Source organism: Vigna radiata, unplaced genomic scaffold (assembly GCF_000741045.1).
Source record: "Vigna radiata var. radiata cultivar VC1973A unplaced genomic scaffold, Vradiata_ver6 scaffold_198, whole genome shotgun sequence".
Classification (NCBI taxonomy): Eukaryota; Viridiplantae; Streptophyta; class Magnoliopsida; order Fabales; family Fabaceae; genus Vigna; species Vigna radiata.
Window position 1 is genome coordinate 256,791 of NW_014542192.1, and position 20,041 is coordinate 276,831.

General features: G+C 33.4%; 3 protein-coding genes across 6 annotated transcripts; 2 read left to right on the top strand and 1 right to left on the bottom strand.

Moving 5' to 3' along the window:
• The first annotated feature begins 3,822 nt into the window (after positions 1 to 3,822).
• On the top strand, positions 3,823 to 8,278 carry LOC106779266 (E3 ubiquitin-protein ligase SINAT3). Its single transcript, XM_014667348.2, has 4 exons — positions 3,823 to 4,058; positions 6,278 to 6,510; positions 6,971 to 7,357; positions 7,735 to 8,278. The coding sequence occupies exons 2-4, from the start codon at positions 6,304 to 6,306 to the stop codon at positions 8,053 to 8,055; spliced, it is 915 nt and encodes a 304-aa protein (XP_014522834.1). The 5' UTR covers positions 3,823 to 4,058; positions 6,278 to 6,303; the 3' UTR covers positions 8,056 to 8,278.
• A 247-nt stretch (positions 8,279 to 8,525) lies between these two features.
• On the bottom strand, positions 8,526 to 13,334 carry LOC106779236 (uridine 5'-monophosphate synthase). Of its 4 annotated transcripts, none has more exons than XM_022776532.1 (7): positions 12,155 to 13,030; positions 11,062 to 11,881; positions 10,733 to 10,816; positions 10,417 to 10,499; positions 10,250 to 10,337; positions 9,915 to 10,169; positions 8,526 to 9,228 (listed from the first exon to the last, which is right to left on the bottom strand). In XM_022776532.1, the coding sequence occupies exons 2-7, from the start codon at positions 11,827 to 11,829 to the stop codon at positions 9,100 to 9,102; spliced, it is 1,407 nt and encodes a 468-aa protein (XP_022632253.1). In that variant the 5' UTR covers positions 11,830 to 11,881; positions 12,155 to 13,030; the 3' UTR covers positions 8,526 to 9,099. The 4 variants fall into 4 exon arrangements, with proteins under 4 accessions (XP_022632253.1, XP_014522797.1, XP_014522798.1 ...); XM_014667311.2 differs by lacking the exon at positions 12,155 to 13,030 and adding an exon at positions 13,171 to 13,334 and having other exon boundaries at positions 8,527 to 9,228; XM_014667312.2 differs by lacking the exon at positions 12,155 to 13,030 and adding an exon at positions 13,051 to 13,334 and having other exon boundaries at positions 8,527 to 9,228; positions 10,742 to 10,816.
• A 770-nt stretch (positions 13,335 to 14,104) lies between these two features.
• Positions 14,105 to 19,816, top strand: LOC106779255 (probable ADP-ribosylation factor GTPase-activating protein AGD11). Its single transcript, XM_014667334.2, has 10 exons — positions 14,105 to 14,447; positions 14,541 to 14,602; positions 14,768 to 14,887; positions 15,910 to 15,994; positions 16,340 to 16,415; positions 16,642 to 16,805; positions 16,903 to 17,137; positions 17,888 to 18,004; positions 18,091 to 18,186; positions 19,379 to 19,816. Exons 3-10 carry the CDS (start codon positions 14,845 to 14,847, stop codon positions 19,658 to 19,660), a joined length of 1,098 nt encoding a protein of 365 aa, XP_014522820.1. The 5' UTR covers positions 14,105 to 14,447; positions 14,541 to 14,602; positions 14,768 to 14,844; the 3' UTR covers positions 19,661 to 19,816.
• Positions 19,817 to 20,041: the final 225 nt, after the last annotated feature.

Below are 20,041 nucleotides of genomic sequence, written 5' to 3' on the forward strand. Positions count from 1 at the left end.
GCACAATTCTCTAGTATTACGAGTCTCTTGGGAAAACGATACCTGGTCTTACCGGTTTTATTACTTGAACGATTCGGTGCACTTGCCGAACCACCAACAGCCCTCTACGCCGTAGATGTCTGGGCACCTCCTGATCGTCAATCCGCCAACTCAGTAAGAAGGAATCCTAGAGAGGATGTAGAGGAAATATGAAGAATTGTTGTTCTAGAGAGATAAAGTGATTAAGCTAATGAACCATGATGTTTTAAAAATATATTTATACTATCTGTGTGTTTTAATTTTGAAAGTCTGGTGCCAATACACCAGTCTCCTCTTTAACTCTATTTTTCAAATTCTCACATGGTAGGCATCACATACCTATCTTTGAAATAAAATGACTTTTTACATCGGTTAATAATAGAACTGATATAGAAAGTGACATTTTATATTGGTTAACTCTCCAAATAGTACAAAATGTCATACTTTTTATATAGGTTGATTGAATAACTAATATAAAAAATTTGGATCATATACAAAATTATCACTCTTTTTAGTGGATTTTTTACATCAATTTCAAAACCTAAATAAAAAGTCTTATATTAGTTCCATAATCAATATAAAAAGTTGAATACTTTTTAGGGTTAAATATGTCTTTCGTCCCTTAAGTATCACACGATTTTAGTTTTAGTCCCTACTCGAAACTTTGATGACTTTTAGTCCTCATAGTTTTGAAATTATTATTATTAATCCTTAAAATTGAATGGCGTTAAATCTTTTTTAACAGCAAACCTATGTGTCTTGCCACGTCCCTTGCCATGCTTCTTTCTGTATTCAGTGGACCAGTTTCTCTTCAAAGAGAAAGTCAACGCCATTCAAACGTGGACATTTCCTTACCTGCATCTTCACTTCATCTCCACCATTCTCTGTGTTTCTTTCTCTTTCTCTGATTTCCAAAAAAATTCCAAAAATGGTATCAAAAGGTGAAGAGAGGACCACTGAAGTCCATTAAGGACCTTCTAACGACAACAGTCGTCGTTGGCACCGAAAAACTCCCATAAAAAATGCGGTGGCGGCATCCTCTGCTGCCCTGGCTTCCATCCGCCGCCGTATTACAAAACTCTTCTGAAAAATCGCTAGCATCAACACCAACCACAAGAAAAAAGCAACCTTTTACAAGATCCTCAAAAAGATAACAACAGAAGAACACGAAGAACAACTCGATGCCATTCGCCGCAACCTGGTTTTCGACGATGCCACCGCCACACTGCTCCTCCCTCCGTCCCTCTCCGTCCGTAAAACCGTGTTCCTTGAACTTGACGAAACGCTTGTCCACTCCCACCCTTGCCGCTGCCGGAGCACTTTGATTTCGTCATCCGACCGGTCATCGACGGCCAACCCATGGACTTCTATGTCCTCAAGTACACAGGATAACTTCTATGTTTATTCAAATCGTTCAGTATTAAGATTTTGTCAGTCTCATTAGGTTAAGACATTTGGGCACTGTAAAACTCTAGGCACCATTCTTTCATTCTACGAAATTTTTTTGGCAATACTTTTTCACTAGAAATTACTATATGTCACTTGAAAAATCTCAACCTTTTTGACGTCCTTCTCAAATGACTGATGCTGGGAGCGTATTTATTTTCTATAGAAATTCCTTCGGCAATTGTAACGCGTAATGATAGGAAATGGAAGTGGATTCACAAAGGAAATAATCTAAAATGGCCCATGAACCCGTAGAAGACATTTGCAACGAAACAACTAACCATTGTTTCTTCTGCCAGTATCTATCTTCCAAAGTTTACGAGAGAAATCAAATATCACGGCAGGAACCTAAAGAAGAAGGGAGTGCCCCCAAGAGGAACCATTATATTAAGACTATGATTAACACTCAGAAAACCCAAATCAACCCATCGGATCCTCTCAGAAAACCCAAATTTTTCAAATTGACAAATAACCCTGTCAATTCAGTTGGGCTCCTTCAAAACAACAACATCCCTGTCGTCGACCGCCGCATGCTCCTGGAATGTCTCGTCGATGGAGGAGTCGAAGCCGGAGAAATCGCCGGTCGTCGTGGTCTTCATCATAGTTGAAGTGGTCGAGATCTGGAAAGTGGGTGCGGTGCCAAAGTGCAGATGGTCAAGACACTAGGTGGCAGAAGATGTGGTGTGGCCGTTTGCCACGTTAACTAAAAGATAACGCCGTTTATTTTTAAGGACTAACATTACATGTTTTAATACTAAGAGAACTAAAAGCTATCAAAGTTTTGAGTAGGGACTAAAACCAAAATCGTGTAATACTTAAGGGATGAAAAACATATTTAACCCTACTTTTTATACACCTACTTTTAATCAGTATAAAAAGCTTTTTATACAATAGTAATTGAATCCATGTTTATGTAACCTTGATTATGTTTATCTATTATAATAAATTATAGATGACTTTAGTTTACCTATTTTTGTTTTTGTTTTCATCAAATGTTGTATTAGGACTCAACAAAACAATATAAATTATATTAATTACTTTAATTTTTATAAATGAATTATATAAAATTATGAAAAATAAAAAGTACTAATATTGAACATTATAAAATTAATTCAAAAACTTATATTTTAGTTTCCCCTTTTCTTTGATTATTAGTTGAAATTGTGTTTTATTAAAATGTTTAAAATAACAGTTACTCTTAAAAATTGACTTAACAACAATTATATTATAAGGGGTAAAATAAAAATATGAATTGTGTATTAAGAATCATTTTTATATATAGATATATGACTATATATAAAGAGATATTTTTTGTTGTTCTCCTTTAGTTTTTTCAATTTTACCCTTTTAATTTCTACTTTTAAAATTTAAATAATTATCCATAATAAAAAGATATTTTCAGTTTTATTATCTTAGTAATTTATTTTTTTTAATTCAAATAATTAGTCATTATAAAATAATTATTTACCTTTTATCATTTTAATAACTATTTTTTAAAATTAGATAATTACTCATAATAAAAAAATATTTACACATTATTACTTATAATTTGTTTTAATAACTAAAATTTATTTTATCTATAACTATATCTATAACTACAAATACCTTTTGTTTTTTCTAATTTTATATTTTTAATTACTAATTTTAAAATTTAAATAATTATTTATAACAATACATAAATTTCGGTTAAATATAACTTAATAAATATAAACTATATGATAGTGCTTATCGTGTGTTTACACTAGTGTTAAATAATTATTTATTATTATATAGATGTGAAGTGATGACCCATTAATTATTATTGAAAAATATATTATTTTTATTTCTTTAAATTTGGTTTTTTTGCTTATTTAAATATTAATAAAATTCGAGTTAAAACACTAATAAGTAATAGTATTATTTAAAAAATATAAAAATATTTAAGATCTTTTTTAATTTAACCATAAATAAATAAAATTTGTGAATAAAATTCTTTTATAACAAAATAATATTTTCAAATCTCAATTTGATATACTTCTTTAGTTCAAAGAACTTTTATTAACAAGAAGACTTATTTATTATAAAAAATGTAACCTTGATTAATTTTTTGAATAAATTTTGTATTATGAATCTAATTTATATATATATATATATATATATATATATATATATATATATATATATATATATATATATATATAAATTGAATCACGTACTTATTATTCATTATTGGGAAAGAAAATAGGTGTGAAAAAGATGAAGAGCAAAAGCTTCAAACATTATTTTAGAATTCAAACATAAAACACAATGAGAAAGGTAAGTGAGGAAATCAAGGAACTTGTGGGTCCTACTTTTTCTTAAACCTTTTCTTTCTTCCCTTTTGTATTTTTCCCACAACTTTCTGTCTCTCTCTCTCTCTCTCTTCATCCTCACCTACGCTCTCATCTCTCTTTAATTTGAATATCTTGATCAACTTGCAGACGCGCATTGTATTTTTGTTTTCCATTTATCACTTTGTTACAAAACCCACCAAAGCCAAAACCTTTAGCTCTCCATCTTTGATTTCATCCATTTTCTTATTCTCTAATGCCCTTTTGATCAATCCATCATTCCAGGTCTCTCTACAACTCGATTTTAGTTTGTTCACTTCTGGGGTTCTATTATTATTGTATATTTGTTTGGGGGTGGGGTTAAGTTTTTATTTTTTCGGAGTTGTGTTTCTTTTGGGATTTTTGTTTGTGTTGGTTGTAGATCTGTTGTGGGGTTGGTTTGAAATATTGTGAATTTGATGGTTGAGGTTAGGGTTTCGATTGTATTAATGATGAAACAGTTTGCTCTGTTTAAGGTTTGTGTTTGATTTGCTTTTCGGATTGCCGAGGTTGCTACCTTCTGCATGCTCAAGAGGGTGTATTGGAATATGTGAAATTGTGAATCTTCCAAAATAAGTGTCTCGGATTTTCTTTTGTTCATGCATGTATTGTTGTTGGTCTTGGCTTTGCAACTAACCCTTTTTTATTCTTTAGTATGTAAGGTTTGATGTGCGTGTGTTGGTTTTCATGGGAAAACACCGGCGACATTGTTGGAAGCTGAGTCTAGTTGTGCGTTATTTTTGGTGAAGTTATTCTAATTTGATTGCTAGTGGTTTGGTTTGGAATTCTGATGATGGTCGAGTACAATTTCATGGCTGAAAAATTGCATTTTTTTTGCTTCTAATGCACTATGTTTCAGAGGAAAACTTTCTTCTTTCTATCAAATGCTGAGTGCCACCGCAAAAAGCTAATAAACTGTTTCCTTTTTGGATTTAACTTGGGCTATAAGCTCAAGGCCATCCAAAATGCTTTCTCGGATCAAACACAAGTTACTCATTGGTCCATCATGGGAGAAGTTAGATTCGTTAAATTACCCTCTTAATAATGGGGAGCCTGAGGGATGCACACAAATCTTGTCTTAGGCAGTTATTTGCATTTGAGTGAGATCATCAGGCTGCCTAATATTTGTGTGTGTGTATGCATAGAGATTATCTGTGATTGGATAGAATTTCCAACGTTATCATACCTCAAACATATAGTAGAACTATCTTTCATAAGAGGTTGAAATCACTTGGAGGGTAATATATTTTGGCTAGAATACATATCGCATGCAGTTTTTATTCTGATTACTGAGTGTTAGGTTATTAGACTGTATATATCACACTTCGATGCCAGGGAGGTGGGCACTTTTTACAGGGTACGCAGGTGTTGTATCTGAGATTGACTTTTATAAGATTGACTTTTCTTTTTATCAATTGACATTGAGCCCTGCTACATGTTTTGTAGGCTTCTTTTATATTGTCAATTCTGCCAATATGTTCATGTTTATGTGGTTCCTCTTGTTTCTAGTCCTATGAGCAGAGGACAACTTAATATAGCTGTGTTTATGTTTAAATCTTGTAATGAAAAAGGTTTATATATGGCTTCATACAAGATGATTTTACTCAATTTGAGTGCCACAATCTTAGAAAGGGGTTGTGAGGACCACTCAGGCCTTGAATGACTACATGTGTTTCTTACTTAATTTTTTCATACTTTGTTTTCTCTAATATTCATAGAAATTAGACCTGAACGTGATTTGAAAACCTTTCATATGTCTGTTCTGTTAATCAGGATTTGTTATGGTTTCCATATTCAATTTTTATTTCATTGATTTTTTCTCTCCCAATGCAAACTTGTACATAATAATATTTGTAAAATTGCGAAGATTTGTTTTTCTGTTCATTTGGAAGTGTAAATGTCATTTTAGTATCAAGTTATTTTTCTACTCAAAATGGATAGCCTGATAATGGAGTTCGGAGATCATTTTGCAGGATAAGAATTTCTCAGTTGTTCGATATAAATGTGAATTTGAGAACTAATCAATTCTCCGAATGTGTTTTCAATTACAAATGCATATGCTTTTTTTCTGGTTGATCTGTTCTGTTTGCTTTCATAAGCCATTGAATTTGTAAATTTGTGTTAAAACTTGGTTTGATGGATGCCCCGATGCATCTTTAACCATATCAATGGAGCATCAGGGGAAGATGATAGCTTCACCCAAGAAAGATTCATGAAATGGTTGTTAGTGCATTGTCTATAGATGTTATTCAAAAATATAATATTTTGTTTTTGATCCACCTATAGTCAATACCAGGGGATAAAACGGTTTTCCTTCTGTTGTTTGAATAAACTAGAGGCTTGTGACTCAATAAGCTTAACTAGTTAGTCTATTTTAACTGTTTGCTGGAAGTAAAAGAGGAAAATACTATGTAGAATTTAGTTATTGCCTGTGATTGATTATAATGATTATTTCCCACCCACAGGGCAGCTGGTGATTGCTTTTGCTAGTATGGCATCAAGTAATTTATTCTTTGATGATATACGGAGCAAAGTTGATGTTGATCCTCCTCAAAATGAAGAGTCAACAGATGTTGGTGAATTAGTAAATGATCCTGGACAAACTACACTTAAACCTAATGGTACTGTTTCAAGCAGTGTTCGTGAGCTTTTAGAGTGCCCTGTATGCTTGAATGCCATGTACCCTCCAATCCATCAGGTTGTTTATATATTGATGGCTTATTTTGTTGATTTGTTTTGGGTTCTTGTGAGAAAGCATGCAATTGTAACTAAAAAATACTGGGACGTTCAAAGTGGAATTTGGTAAATTAATCACATTGACAAAGCATAATCATCTGATACTGGGTCCACGGAATGGTGTTACTGCTTATCAGGATTGAGCAAAAGTAGAAAGGGAATTCTCATTTTATTAGTAAGTTAACTAAAACAATGGTTCCTTTTGGTGTGCCATGAACAAAAAACTGAGTTTAAGGGGGCTGATTTCCTCTTTCAAAAGTAACTATTCCCTTGCTCACCTAACTGATCTATTCTGAGAATGCTAGATGTTTTTTCTAGCAGGAACTCAGCAATGTTTTTTTATAAATATTGCCACATTGATGGTTTCAAATAAATTTTCTTTTGAAATTTAGTTGACCTGTTTTCCTCTGTTACTATTGCAGTGTTCAAATGGTCACACAATATGCTCTGGTTGCAAACCCAGGGTCCATAACCGGTGCCCTACTTGTAGGCATGAGCTTGGCAATATCAGATGTCTGGCACTGGAGAAAGTGGCTGCATCTTTGGAACTTCCCTGTAAATATCAAGGTTTTGGGTGCATTGGTATATATCCATATTACAGCAAGCTAAAGCATGAATCACAATGTGCATATAGACCTTACAACTGTCCATATGCTGGTTCAGAATGCTCTATTATGGGTGATATACCCTACCTGGTGGCTCATCTGAAAGATGACCACAAAGTGGACATGCACAATGGTAGCACTTTCAACCATCGCTATGTCAAATCAAATCCACATGAAGTTGAAAATGCCACGTGGATGTTGACGGTATTATTTTTCAGAACCCTGTTCTACCTGCATTCCTTTGATTTCGTAAATTCACTATAGTGTCTAACCATATGGTTGGTATGCAGAGTGTGTAAGTTCTAGACATGTTTGGATGTAATTGTGTCTCTCTTCATCAGTTCATGAGTAGAGTGATNTAGCAAACCTTTCATTTGCTTAAAAAAGAAACACCCAATATTACAAATACTGGAACATATTGAAGCTACGGTTATTTAATTTGTATCCTCAAGGGACTTACCCCTTTGCATCTATACCTCCCTTGGTGTCTGTTCAATGATAAAATTATATGCATTATCTCAATTTATTTCTAGACAGAAATTGGAATTTAGCTGACTAATTCATTTCTCATTGGTTTCTAGGTCTTCAGCTGCTTTGGTCAGTATTTTTGTCTACATTTTGAAGCTTTTCAGCTTGGAATGGCTCCTGTCTACATAGCCTTCTTGCGGTTCATGGGTGATGATAATGAAGCAAAGAATTATAGTTATAGTTTAGAGGTAGGTGGGAATGGGAGGAAGATGATTTGGCAGGGTGTGCCAAGAAGCATCAGGGACAGCCACCGCAAGGTTCGTGACAGTTTTGATGGTCTCATCATTCAGAGAAATATGGCCCTTTTCTTTTCTGGCGGTGACAGGAAGGAATTGAAGCTAAGGGTTACTGGTAGGATTTGGAAAGAACAATGAATGGATAGGAGATGACGTCCTTCAACTATCAATGATATTTAGGCCAATAGTTTGTAGTGCAAAGTCGTTTCTTGTAGTGATATGTACCTTCTGGTCATGTAATTGTCTTTTGCAACTTAGGAGGCAAACTCTCTTTGCTTATCCTCACATCAAGTACATGAACAGTAAGTTGTACATCGTATCATTATGATAATAGAGATGTAGAACCTTAATTTGCTCTGTCTCTCTCTAAATCTATTCATAGCTACGATTAAGAACATAAAAAATAGTGTTTATATTTGTTTTACAGCTTGGCACAGAACCACGTAATGCGTTTTGTTAATTCGTAGTTGCCATATTTGTCAATTTGCAGCACATCTAACATTGTTTTGATAATTTGAAAACAACGTCTAACTTGCATTTATACTTAAATCCAAGTATATGTGCAATCTTTCTAGTTTCAGTTGTTGTCATTAGATGGTGTTTAGTTATTTACAAAATGATTAATTTATGGCACGGTGCTTGAGTATGAAGACAAAATTAATAATCCGATCTTGCATTCGACTTAAATATATCATCATGGTTTTGGTAGGCTTGCTGCATCAAATTGCATAATGGTTTCGTCAAACCCCTAATAATCCTATTCCACAAGTTCAAAATTAGTTTGGTCCCATTAAAGAAGAAAAAGATGTACAAAATTAAGGTGAAATGCAGTATTCAACCCATTACAATAATCCATGGGATTACAATGCATGGTTTACATTAGTTTGGTCCCATTAAAGAATAAAAAGATGTGAAAAATTAATGTGAAATGAAGTATTTTCAACCTATTACATGCTGAGGAAACTAATAAAATGAATCACTTCAGGCAAAGATCAGCAGAACAGCAAATACTTTTTTCTAGCCAAAAATGGGGACGGGGAAGAAAATTAAACTCCAGTGCTGCATTCAGCTTTGGAAGTTACCTATATACTATGGTGAAATGAAATACATCCTATGAACAAGTAGGACTCTTCTTCCTAACTATGCACTTGGCATAATCCAGTTAATCTGAGAATACAGGCTTCAGCTGCACTTGGCCAAATATGCATTCCATCCTTGAAGACGATATTCACGAGCTGCATGACTCGGATTTTTGGCCTTGATGATGCCACGACCCACTATGATAATGTCACTACCCCTTTCATAGATAACCTGGAAAAAACCATTTGGTTATCAAGAAGCAATAAGCTCAAATGAAAGAACAGTATGCAACTATGAAGCACTGACTCCCACATGGCAATCAAATGACCTTGACATGTAGACACATATCTTTACAACACAAAGGAGCATGGGACAATATCAGATCCTCTTAAGTGGAAAAAGAAAACTTGGACATGGTCAAATGTCATGATCTCACCATTTATTCTTTTGAACATCAACTTGAAGTATTTTGTTAATAAAATTTATTGAAGGTCTAAGATATCATGTGGTAAAGTCACTGCAGAGATCCATACCCAAGGAGCAGAAAGAAGTGGAAAGAAATATAGCATTGATGCATTTTCAGCACATGAATATTAAGGGGTGAATGGTTGTCTGTGCTGAAGCTGGAGAGACAAATGAGCTTGCCAAGAAGACAATATAGTAAAAAAACTCTTGTTATCGTATCTGCTTGCAAGAGACAGACTATTCACCCTCTCTCACCAGTTCCCTATATACCTTTTCTCAACAAAACTATATTCTAAACCAAGGAAAAGAATGAAAGATCAACCATGTTAAAAGTAAAGTACTTTAGGCATGTTATATGTAACACTGCTCATAAACCATTGACGATTTTTCACCTATCATGTCGTTAACTTGTGCAAATGACTGAAAGATGCACACTACATGCATAAACTTACAGAATATGGCGTGTTATATTGCTGCCCTAAAGCATCACCACCAGTCACCATTTGAACTCCAGGCGTTGCATGAATGAAAGAGGGATTTACAGGTGCTCCAGGCCATGATGCTGGGTTGACTGAGATGAAGCCAATGACAAAGTCAGAATGATCCTCAGCAATTTTCACTGCAGCAGTGATGTAATCTCCCTTGGCAAGGTTACCACTTGAACTCATTTCAGCAAGCAGCAAAAGACCTCTTCCACGAGGCAAACCCTAAGTATATTCATAAGACATGTTAGGCTCGTATTTTAGTGTGGCTACAGTTTATATAACGTTAAGACTAGAGCATAGACCTTCAACTTCAGTCCTTCTACAATTCCAGGACCAGATATAATGTGAGCATTTACTATGTCAGCCCACTCCAATATATGGAAGATCCCTCTGCAGATATCAGATCATATATAAGTCATTAAAAGCAGAAACAGAAGAAATAATACTGAGAATCCAAAATAGATCTTACCCTTCATACTGCATGGTCACTGTGTTACCAATATCAGCAAACTTACGATCCTCAAATATTAAGAAGTTATGTTTTTCTGCAATCTTCAACAGAAAAACAAGCATAAATAGAAACAACTAAACCAGAACTATACAAGATCCCTGAAAACTCACTAAATGTGATACTTATACATATAAGGTCAAAGTAACGATTTCGGACTTCAATTTCAGTAAATATTGACAAATCTATTTCCATCTATAAATCCTGACAAAATCAAGATGCAAAAATTTGTTCTGCACTGCTTATAAGAAAAAAGGGGCTTCTTTTAGCACTGTACCGAGCGAACCTTAGAACCAAAATCAGGAGTAAAATCTGGTAAAATATCCACATGTGTCTTCAGCAAGCATATCTCAGGTCCAACCTGACAGGAAAGAACAGCCAAGTTAGTGTAAGTAATTTATTTGTCAGGACTAAACTTCTAACCATAAGTTTACTATCTCACTGATGATGACTATAATCAAGAGAAGAGGACTCTTATAAGAGTTCTCGACCTTTTTTTAAATTAAGAACCAACTTTAACATTGTCACTGCTAATACGAGATCAAACAAAATGCCATGGAATAGTTTAAACATTTTCCCATTTTGGACAATTGCCAAGTTCTTTACCTTGTCAGCGATTTCAAGTAATTCAGCAGCAGTTGCAACATCTGCAGCCAAACACAAATTACTCTCCTTCTCAGCCATTATCTCAAACAACCTCTTTCCTGTTGGATTCTTGGACAATTTAGCCCTTTCCAATAATGGAAAGGCATTGAACTTAGTTCTTGTTGCTAAAGCAACAATCTTCTGATTCTCTTCTAAGAATCTCATAACAACCTCTAGCATCTGCTTATTAAGCTTTCCTTTTTCACTCAAAATTTTCACCATTTCAGTCAACTTAAGAATTGCATGCAGCTTGATTCCGTTATTCTCAAGATTCTCTTTCCCGCCTTGCTCTCTATCAATCAAAACAACAGCATCACTGACCTTCAACCCTGCAGCACGCAGTGGTGCAGCAGTTTCCAAAATTGATGTGCCACTTGTAACTAGATCCTCAATTATCAAGCAACTTTGACCTTGCTTGAAATCACCTTCAATGGCTTTAGAAGTGCCATAATCTTTTATTTCCTTGCGGCGCATGACCATGGGGATGTTCTGAGTAACGGAGACACAGGTGGCAAAGGGAAGAGCAGTGTAAGGAACACCACAGACAAGGTCAAATGAAGTGGAAGAGACAGAGGAAATGAGGGTTTGAGAAACATTCCGGAGGACAGAAGGGTAAGATATAACAAGGCGGAGGTCTATGTAGATTGGTGAGGATATGCCAGATTTCAGCTTGAAATTACCAAATTTCACAGCTGATATTTCATGGAGTTGAAGAATTAGAGACTCCATTTTTCTCCTTTCTCAGTGTACTTCAAGGTTTGTTTTAGACCTTAGGGATAACCTGTGGAATTCAGTAATCAACATCTTACATTAATTTTTTTTATAGACATACTCAAGTACATGATCAGAATCGTTTATCTTAGCTTAACAGTAGCATAGATTTAATCATAATATTCCTTACAGCTCACACAACATAGATTACATCACAGAAGCAGACAATTCTCACAGAGCATATACAAAACAGAATAACTCAAGAACTAAGTTAATTACTTAAAGTGTTAGTGACCAACACAAGGAATTTAGAATGAAACTTTCACAACTAGTGCATGACAACCTTACACTTAAGATGAGGAATCTGCATCCATGTCTTGTGCCCTAGACAGGCAGAATCTAACCTACCTGATTCATATTCTGCTACGCCTAAGGCGGTAAGAAAGTTTATATGCCCAGTTATTGTAAGGTATAACTTATACATGAACCATATACATCGTATGTACTCTAGAAGCTGCTGTATATATACAACCTGTATATCTCATAATGTGACTGCATGAATCACAACAAAGCGGATTACTAGTTACTAAAAAAGCTGCCGAAACCATATCTCAATCAAGAGAGAGGGGAAACTATTTCAGTTATTTTTCCATGGAATCAATTCTATGCAATAAGAAATAACTTTAAATCTAACTCCATCTCACAAAAACTAAAGGTTTTCACAAAAACTAAAGGTTTACACTCATGTATATACTCTAAATACTCTAAATTGACCTTTTCTGTATTTGGTGTATGATTTCTCATCATAACCCACCTTTAAAATAGACTTGAATTACAAAACAACCAAAAATGAAAAAGAAAACAGAAAAAGTAGTATAACATTTCAATCAAATCTAAAAAAAAAATATCCCCCGATCACTGAGATGCCATTATATTTTGCGGTTCCCAAAGTTTCCTTCTTCAAAGGCAATACACATCTCTTGACAGAAATTTGTAGTTGGGTTAGTTACGTCATGAAAGACCAAGTCCTTCTCCTAAACCCAGTCTCTGTTTGGTTTAACACAATCACAAGGAAGCATAATTCCATGATACCCAAAAAACAAACTCAATTTAAACATCTACACTATTCGAGAAACAAAATCAATTCAATAAGCTGGAAATGCAGCAACCCAGATTCCACAAAACAAAAAATTTATGCAGAATCAATCAAAGACATCCAAAGGTTCAATGTCCTCTAACCCCTTAAATGCTCCTGAAACTTCAATGACCTTATCAACAATAATGATTCAACCAAACCCCAGTAAAATGCTGCAACTCAAAGAACATATAAGTCTAATCCTTCAAAAGATAGAACCTCACTGAGAGAGGAGAGAAATTGGTGCGTTTGTGTGTGGTGTTACATTTGGTTTTGGGTTGCACCACTTTCATTGGGTGGGTAGTGTTGTTGCAGATGTTAATACTAGACAATCACAGTACCAAAATGACATAATTTCCAACTTCCATAGTTCAATGATTTATGACGATCTGTTACTACTTATTGGACATAACTTTGATATTTTGTTTTCAAGTTCGATTTTTTATTTTTTCTGTTTTGCGAGAAGAAGATTCGTTATTGATTTGATTCAATTTGCTAACATCCTCAATCTCATCACATAAAGAATCAAACTTTAATCATATATACCAATATATGTTTACTATATGTATGTTTATTTTGAATAATAACCAATAAAAAATTTACGTGCATAAATTAATATTTTCTTAAATTTTTAAGTGAAATTGATAATTATAATTAGTTTTATAATATTATTTCATTTAGTGTCTAAATGTGAATATTTTTATATATAATATTGTATAATTATTTTATTAAACAAAATCTCTATAATTTATATATATGTATTTTAATGAATTACTTTGTAAGTTTTTAATGATTACAATATCACTCTCTTGATATTAAAATTTTTATAATAAAGAAACCTCTAAATAAAAACAAATATAATTTGATTGAACCACTTTGATATTAATATTTTAAAAAAATAGATTAATGTGATAGTTGATTTAACTCTAGTTTTCTCAATAACTGATTATTGCTATCAATTCAACGTATCTATGTATGTTTTTCCTAATAAATCTTTTATCAAATACAAAAGAATAAGTATATATATATATATATATATATATATATATATATATATATATATATATATATATATATGAAATATGAAATTTTAATCTTGCAGTATTATATATGGTGAAGATAGACAACATGTCATATTCACGTTCTGTAGTTGGTTTGTGAAAAAAGTTAATTATATGTTAATTTATAGAAAAGAACAAAAAAGAAGCTTCGTTATGTATCTATGGCAAATTCCATGTCATATTCCTAAAGAATTTACATATTTGTCAAGAATTATAGAGTTTGTTACAAAAGAAAGATAATTCTGATCTGTCTAGTTTCCCCTGAAATCTTTGATTTGTTGCAACCCCAAAAACCATCACATTTGGCTGGCAAATTGAGTTTTCAAGTTTTTATCTTTTCCTCTTCCATGCACATTTCTCAAAGTTTCGAGCTTTCACCTTCAATAGTCGTCAAAAACCAATTTTCTCAAAGGCCCTTTTGAACATTTTCAGACTCGAGGGTATGTTATTTCACAAGCCCATTAATTGAATATGAGATATATGTTTGATTTAGCCATTTGTTTTTGAACCCATTTTGGTTTGTTGCAATGCAGGAATCGTTGTTGCCTTCTTCTTAGTGCTGAAAATTTAAGAGCAGAAAGATACATTCTGATATGTAAGAATTTATATTCAATAGCTGTTTCTTTTTATTCCCTAAATGGCTATGCCATTGCAATTTGCAATCTCTTTCCCACCATTTATGTTTATTCATATGGGTTTGCACATGCCATGTTGAAGCTGATCAGATGTAATATATGTTATGCCATGTATTTGAATGCAGAAAAAAAACTGCCATATGGCTGGTGACAGATTGTAGCACCACATTTTCCTTTGGGTTTCAAATATTGAAGGCCAGATATGTCTATGCAGGATGAAAATTCTGATACAAAAGAAGTAATATGTAAGAGTTTTTAATCCCTTTTTTCCTCCTCCCCCAGAGAAACACAATGATCAAATGATGAATTTTGTACACCGGAAGAATACATTCATCAGCACCATTGAATCATTTCGTTCAATTTACTCATTCCCCCGTGTTGGGAAAAATCTTTTACGACGAACCACATGTTGAATCATTCTGATTTTCTGAGGATATAGTAGATACTTAAGATGTTATGATTTGTACCATGTCTTTACACCTAAATAAAGCATGGAGACAGGTCTTTCTTCGAAACATGTCTTCTTGCAACCAAACATAAGATACTAGGTTTTGAAGACTTCTTTTTTATGACTTGTAAACATAGTTCGGTCAGGTTAACACAATAAGATGTTAAGTAGTATTAGCACTCATTGGTGATTAGATATAATATGACACAAGGATTTAGAGAATAATGATAAGATAAGGACAAGCTAAACATTAGCTAATGATGATAGTGACAATGATTACAATAATAAAAAAGAAGTGATAGCGATAATGATGTTGATGATGGTGGTGATAATGACAATAATAATAATAATGAGATGATGGTAGTGGTGACAATGATGGTGAGAATGATAAGTTTTTCTTATATTGGTTCGTCTTGACCATCGAGACTAAGTCCATCGTTAAAAACTTCCAAGTTTCATTAGGATCAAACCTTGCAACAAGTGATTTTGATGTTTCTGTTGGATTGAGTAAAAGATTTCTGAGTTGCTAATAAATGCATATAGTGAATTGCATAACTGCAGAATTTCTGACAATAGAATGCAGAATCATGAATTACTTAATATGGTCAGAGAATTTCTGACAAAAGACGATTAATGATCCTAGACTAGTGATTTTACTAACACTTAAACAAGATTATTTGTATGTGAAGTATTTATAAATAGTTTGTCCCTATCAGCAGGGTTCAACTTAAATTAATGATACTTAACCCCTCATGCCTCTTTACTTGATTAGTTCAGCTTATATCTTATTCCTCTTCATTATAATTTACCAATTACTAGGTCCCCAGAGAAGGCTAACAAATCTGATGCATCATGGTGGGAACAAGTTCTGCGCTGATTGCGGAACTCCAGAGCCAAAATGGGTGTAAGTATTTGCCTGAATTTTCATAGGAATGTAGTCTCCTGGATTTTTTATCTCAGTTTTATTTATCAGTCATTGTTCTTGAACTGAATGTTGCTTCAGTGTCTTTCCAAAAAAAAAAAAAAACAAGAATTGTGCACCAATCAGTAATATGGTGGATTTGCAGAACTATTTCAAATGAATAGGCTCAAAATATTAGAACATATGTACCAAATGATTTGGAGCTTATAAGCTTAGACAATGCAATGGTGTATTCATAGTTCAGTGAAAAGTTAGTCATATCATAAAATTATTAGCTCATTACACTGTTCGTACTTGTTTTTGTGTGATGAATTTGTTAAACATCAGATCTTCGAGTCTTGGAGTATTTATTTGCATCAAGTGTTCTGGCATACACAGAAGTCTAGGAGTCCACATATCAAAGGTATGTTTCCAACAAAGCTTTTAAAATAACTTCTCAATAACAGTCATATTCATTTATCTTTATGAGGTTGGGATTCACAATGAATATAACATGCATACATAGTTATGTTAAAATTGCATATTGACTATTTGCAGCTCTCTTAGAAACATGGGAGGGGTGTTAAATTGTGCATGCATAGCTGCAACACTGCAAAATGAAATTCTAACATTGTTTGAAGCTATTATAGGTTCTATCATTGAAGCTAGATGAATGGACGGATGAACAAGTTGATGCATTAGCAAAATTAGGAGGAAATACACTATTAAACAAGAAGTATGAAGCTTGCCTCCCAAGTAACATGAGAAAACCAAAACCACATTCTTCCATTGAAGAGCGCTCTGAATATATTCGGTACTGAAGTGAAGCCAAATTTTTCTTTTTTTCTTCGTTTTTTTGATGAATTACACCATTCTTATTCAGAAACGGCCTATTTGATTTTCCTTTTCAGGAGAAAATATGAATTCCAACAGTTTATGGGGTGTGATGACAATGTGGCAGGCCCCATTATCCCATCTCAGGGAAGGAGTGTATCACTTGCTCAGTGCAGCTCTTCATACTATCATGCTCTTATGGACAAAAAACCATCTGAAAGATTTCCAGGCAAAACTCGAATTGGGAATGCATTCCGAAATAGTTGGGGAAGAAAAGATTCTGAGCACAAGTCAAAGAAAAGTACCTCATTGGTAATCTTTCCTTTGACTAATGCTAGTTCTATCAGCCATCTCTTAAATGAACATAAAAAATTACTTTTTGAGCCAGTTGATGAGCATAGTGTGCCACACATACTAAATTTTTATGTTGCTTTTTGCTCCCCATTCTCTAATTCTAGTCAAAGGTGGGAGGAATAAGTTTCATGCTCTATATTCTGGAAAATATTTATAGTCCAGCAGTGTCTTTGCCTTTTTATTATTCATACAAGTTTCGTGAGTATAAAATTTGTTATGTTTATGAAGAAAAATGAAGAGAAAAATGGTGAGGAACAGGGATAACTCACCATCTATCATTTTCACTGTAGTAAGAACACATGAAAAAGAAAGAAGAAAGACAAAATGAAAGGCGAAATGCTTTGTTGAAAAGAAGAATCTAAATATGCTTGTATTATTATTGTCTATGAGAGGAAAAAATTGTTCTGATAAAACACTATATTTCTCTAAAATTATGTTTGCTAGTCTGTCATATGATAAAAAGTATACCCTATACAAGAATCAGTTTTTGGGAACTGCAACATTGGGTTTTAACACATATTTACCCTATGTGCTCTTAACTTCAGAACCATATCAACAAGCATATCAGAATCAAAGAATTATTAAAATGTGAAGCATACTTTTCTGTGTCTTGTTCTGAATAGAGAAAGGGAAAATGATAGTTACTGAAATGTTGGAACTTCTCTTTTTCTAAATACTTAATCTTGTTGCTCCCATTTACTGTTATAGGCAGGTATGGTTGAATTTGTTGGGTTGATTAAGGTTAATGTTGTTAGAGGCACTCACCTAGCTGTCCGAGACGTAATGACTAGTGACCCTTATGTCATCCTTTCTTTGGGACACCAAGTGAGCATCTTTATCTGTGAGCTAGTTTAAAATATAGATGGAAAGGAGAAAAAATTGTGATATACTTGTTATATTTGTTGTTGCAGTCAGTAAAAACACGAGTCATAAAGAACAATTTAAATCCAGTGTGGAATGAAAGTCTAATGCTTTCAATTCCAGAGAACATTCCTCCTCTAAAAGTGGTAAGTTCGTTCATTTTCTCACTTTCTGCTAATCATAAATGGTTGCTATTTGTGTTTGTGTTTTTGTACCATAATCATACTTGTACTAGTGAAACAGTAACAATCTCATGAATGCAGAATATATTGAGACTTCAGATACACTTATTTTAGTAACTGATCAATTTAATTCCTGCAACACTAATATCCATTCTTTCTCATTTCCCCCTGAACTTGGAACATGGCTTTACAAGATTACATTATGGGTTAAATATCTTTTTAATCTTTAAACTTTGATGCAAAATTGGAATTCGTTTTTAGCATAAATTTTAATATAATTTGGTTTCCAAAGTTAAAAAATGAATAGATGTAGTAGTCCTACTAATCCAACTACATTAAATTTTTTTTGTGTCAAATGGGTTTGAAACTGGTATTTAAGTTGTTTACATGATTTGACACGTTTCAGTTTAAATGTCAACTTGGAAGGTCATTTAGCAGTCCAAAAAATTAACACTGTTTTGTTACAAGAACTATATTCATTCACTTTTTAAATTTGGGAACCAAAATATATCAAAATCTGTAATATAGATAGATTTCAATTTCACGTCAAAGTTTAGGAACGAATTGTTATTCCCCGTAATTTCTCAAAAGAGGAACAAAGGGGAGGATGGAGATGAAAATGACTGCCTTATAATTCTATACTTGAAACTAATAATTAAGAACCTTATATTACTATGCATTGAACCCTGTATTACATCCAGTTTAAATGATTTGCTGCATATCACCTACAAGAATGAACCTATTAAAATTTTGTTAGGCTAATTCACATGAAAATTAGTCAGATTCTAATGTATGATCAAATTTTGTGACTAGGATTCTTCTTTTCTTTCTTTCTTGGTCATATATCCTTTGTTTGAAGTTCGTTAAAGGAAAAAAGCTAGCTAAATATTTCTTGGTAATTTTCATTCTTGCTTTTAACATTCTTAAATCAGGGTAACTAAACTTGCACTCATATCATCACACCACTTCCAGTTTTCTCCTTGAAAATTCTGCATATCTTTCTTTTATCCCCCAGAAATGTGCTAGTCTAGCATTCTACTTATCTTGATGTCATGTCATGTCACCATCGATGCATTACATTTACATCAGAAACCATTGTCGTTTTATTTCTACTTCTGACAATATTTCATGTTGGTGTGTTTTATGTATTTGCCAGCTTGTGTATGACAAGGATACATTTTCCACTGATGATTTTATGGGAGAGGCTGAAATAGACATTCAACCTCTAGTTATAGCTGCAAAGGCCTATGAGAAATCAAACATCAATGAATCCATGCAACTTGGTAAATTTGTGGCAAGCAAGGACAACACCCTTGTTAGAGATGGCATCATATCCCTTGATGAAGGCAAGATCAAACAGGAGATCTCAGTGAGACTGCAGAACATTGAGAGAGGTGAACTTGAGCTTGAGCTTGAGTGTGTTCCTCTTACTCAATAGCTGGATAAAAGTTAAGGATCACAACTCATATTGAAACTGGTTTTAGAGCAAAAATCATAGGAATTTGTATGTGTGTAGATTCTCCTTTCTCCTTCTCTGTTGTACATTATTCCATGACATGATGGGATTACTTCACTATCAAAGTTTGTCTTTTCAGAGTTGAATGTGTCTGATTCATCATAGCATACTGAGACAAGACCTTATTAAGTTTCCTTAATTTGCTAATTATTTGTGATAACATTGACAATTCTTAAGGCTTTTGTTTTCTGATCCATGCAAAACAAAAACAAAAAAAAAAATAGAATTAAATATACTTTTAGTTGATAAACTATCCAAAATTAAAATTCGTTTTTTTTTTCAAATTATGATACATTTTAATTT

Excerpts from the sequence above, each read along its gene's own strand:
- LOC106779236 (XM_022776532.1), bottom strand. The coding sequence starts at position 11,829 with ATGGAGTCTCTAATTCTTCAACTCCATGAAATATCAGCTGTGAAATTT. Across the intron at positions 10,170-10,249 it reads TAGAAGGACTGAAGTTGAAG|GGTTTGCCTCGTGGAAGAGG; the intron begins GTCTATGCTCTA and ends GAATATACTTAG. Across the intron at positions 9,229-9,914 it reads AATATAACACGCCATATTCT|GTTATCTATGAAAGGGGTAG; the intron begins GTAAGTTTATGC and ends GGTTTTTTCCAG.
- LOC106779255 (XM_014667334.2), top strand. The coding sequence starts at position 14,845 with ATGTCTATGCAGGATGAAAATTCTGATACAAAAGAAGTAATAT. Across the intron at positions 14,888-15,909 it reads TGATACAAAAGAAGTAATAT|GTCCCCAGAGAAGGCTAACA; the intron begins GTAAGAGTTTTT and ends ACCAATTACTAG. Across the intron at positions 18,005-18,090 it reads TCCTTTCTTTGGGACACCAA|TCAGTAAAAACACGAGTCAT; the intron begins GTGAGCATCTTT and ends TTGTTGTTGCAG.
- LOC106779266 (XM_014667348.2), top strand. The coding sequence starts at position 6,304 with ATGGCATCAAGTAATTTATTCTTTGATGATATACGGAGCAAAGTTGAT. Across the intron at positions 6,511-6,970 it reads TGTACCCTCCAATCCATCAG|TGTTCAAATGGTCACACAAT; the intron begins GTTGTTTATATA and ends TTACTATTGCAG. Across the intron at positions 7,358-7,734 it reads ATGCCACGTGGATGTTGACG|GTCTTCAGCTGCTTTGGTCA; the intron begins GTATTATTTTTC and ends ATTGGTTTCTAG.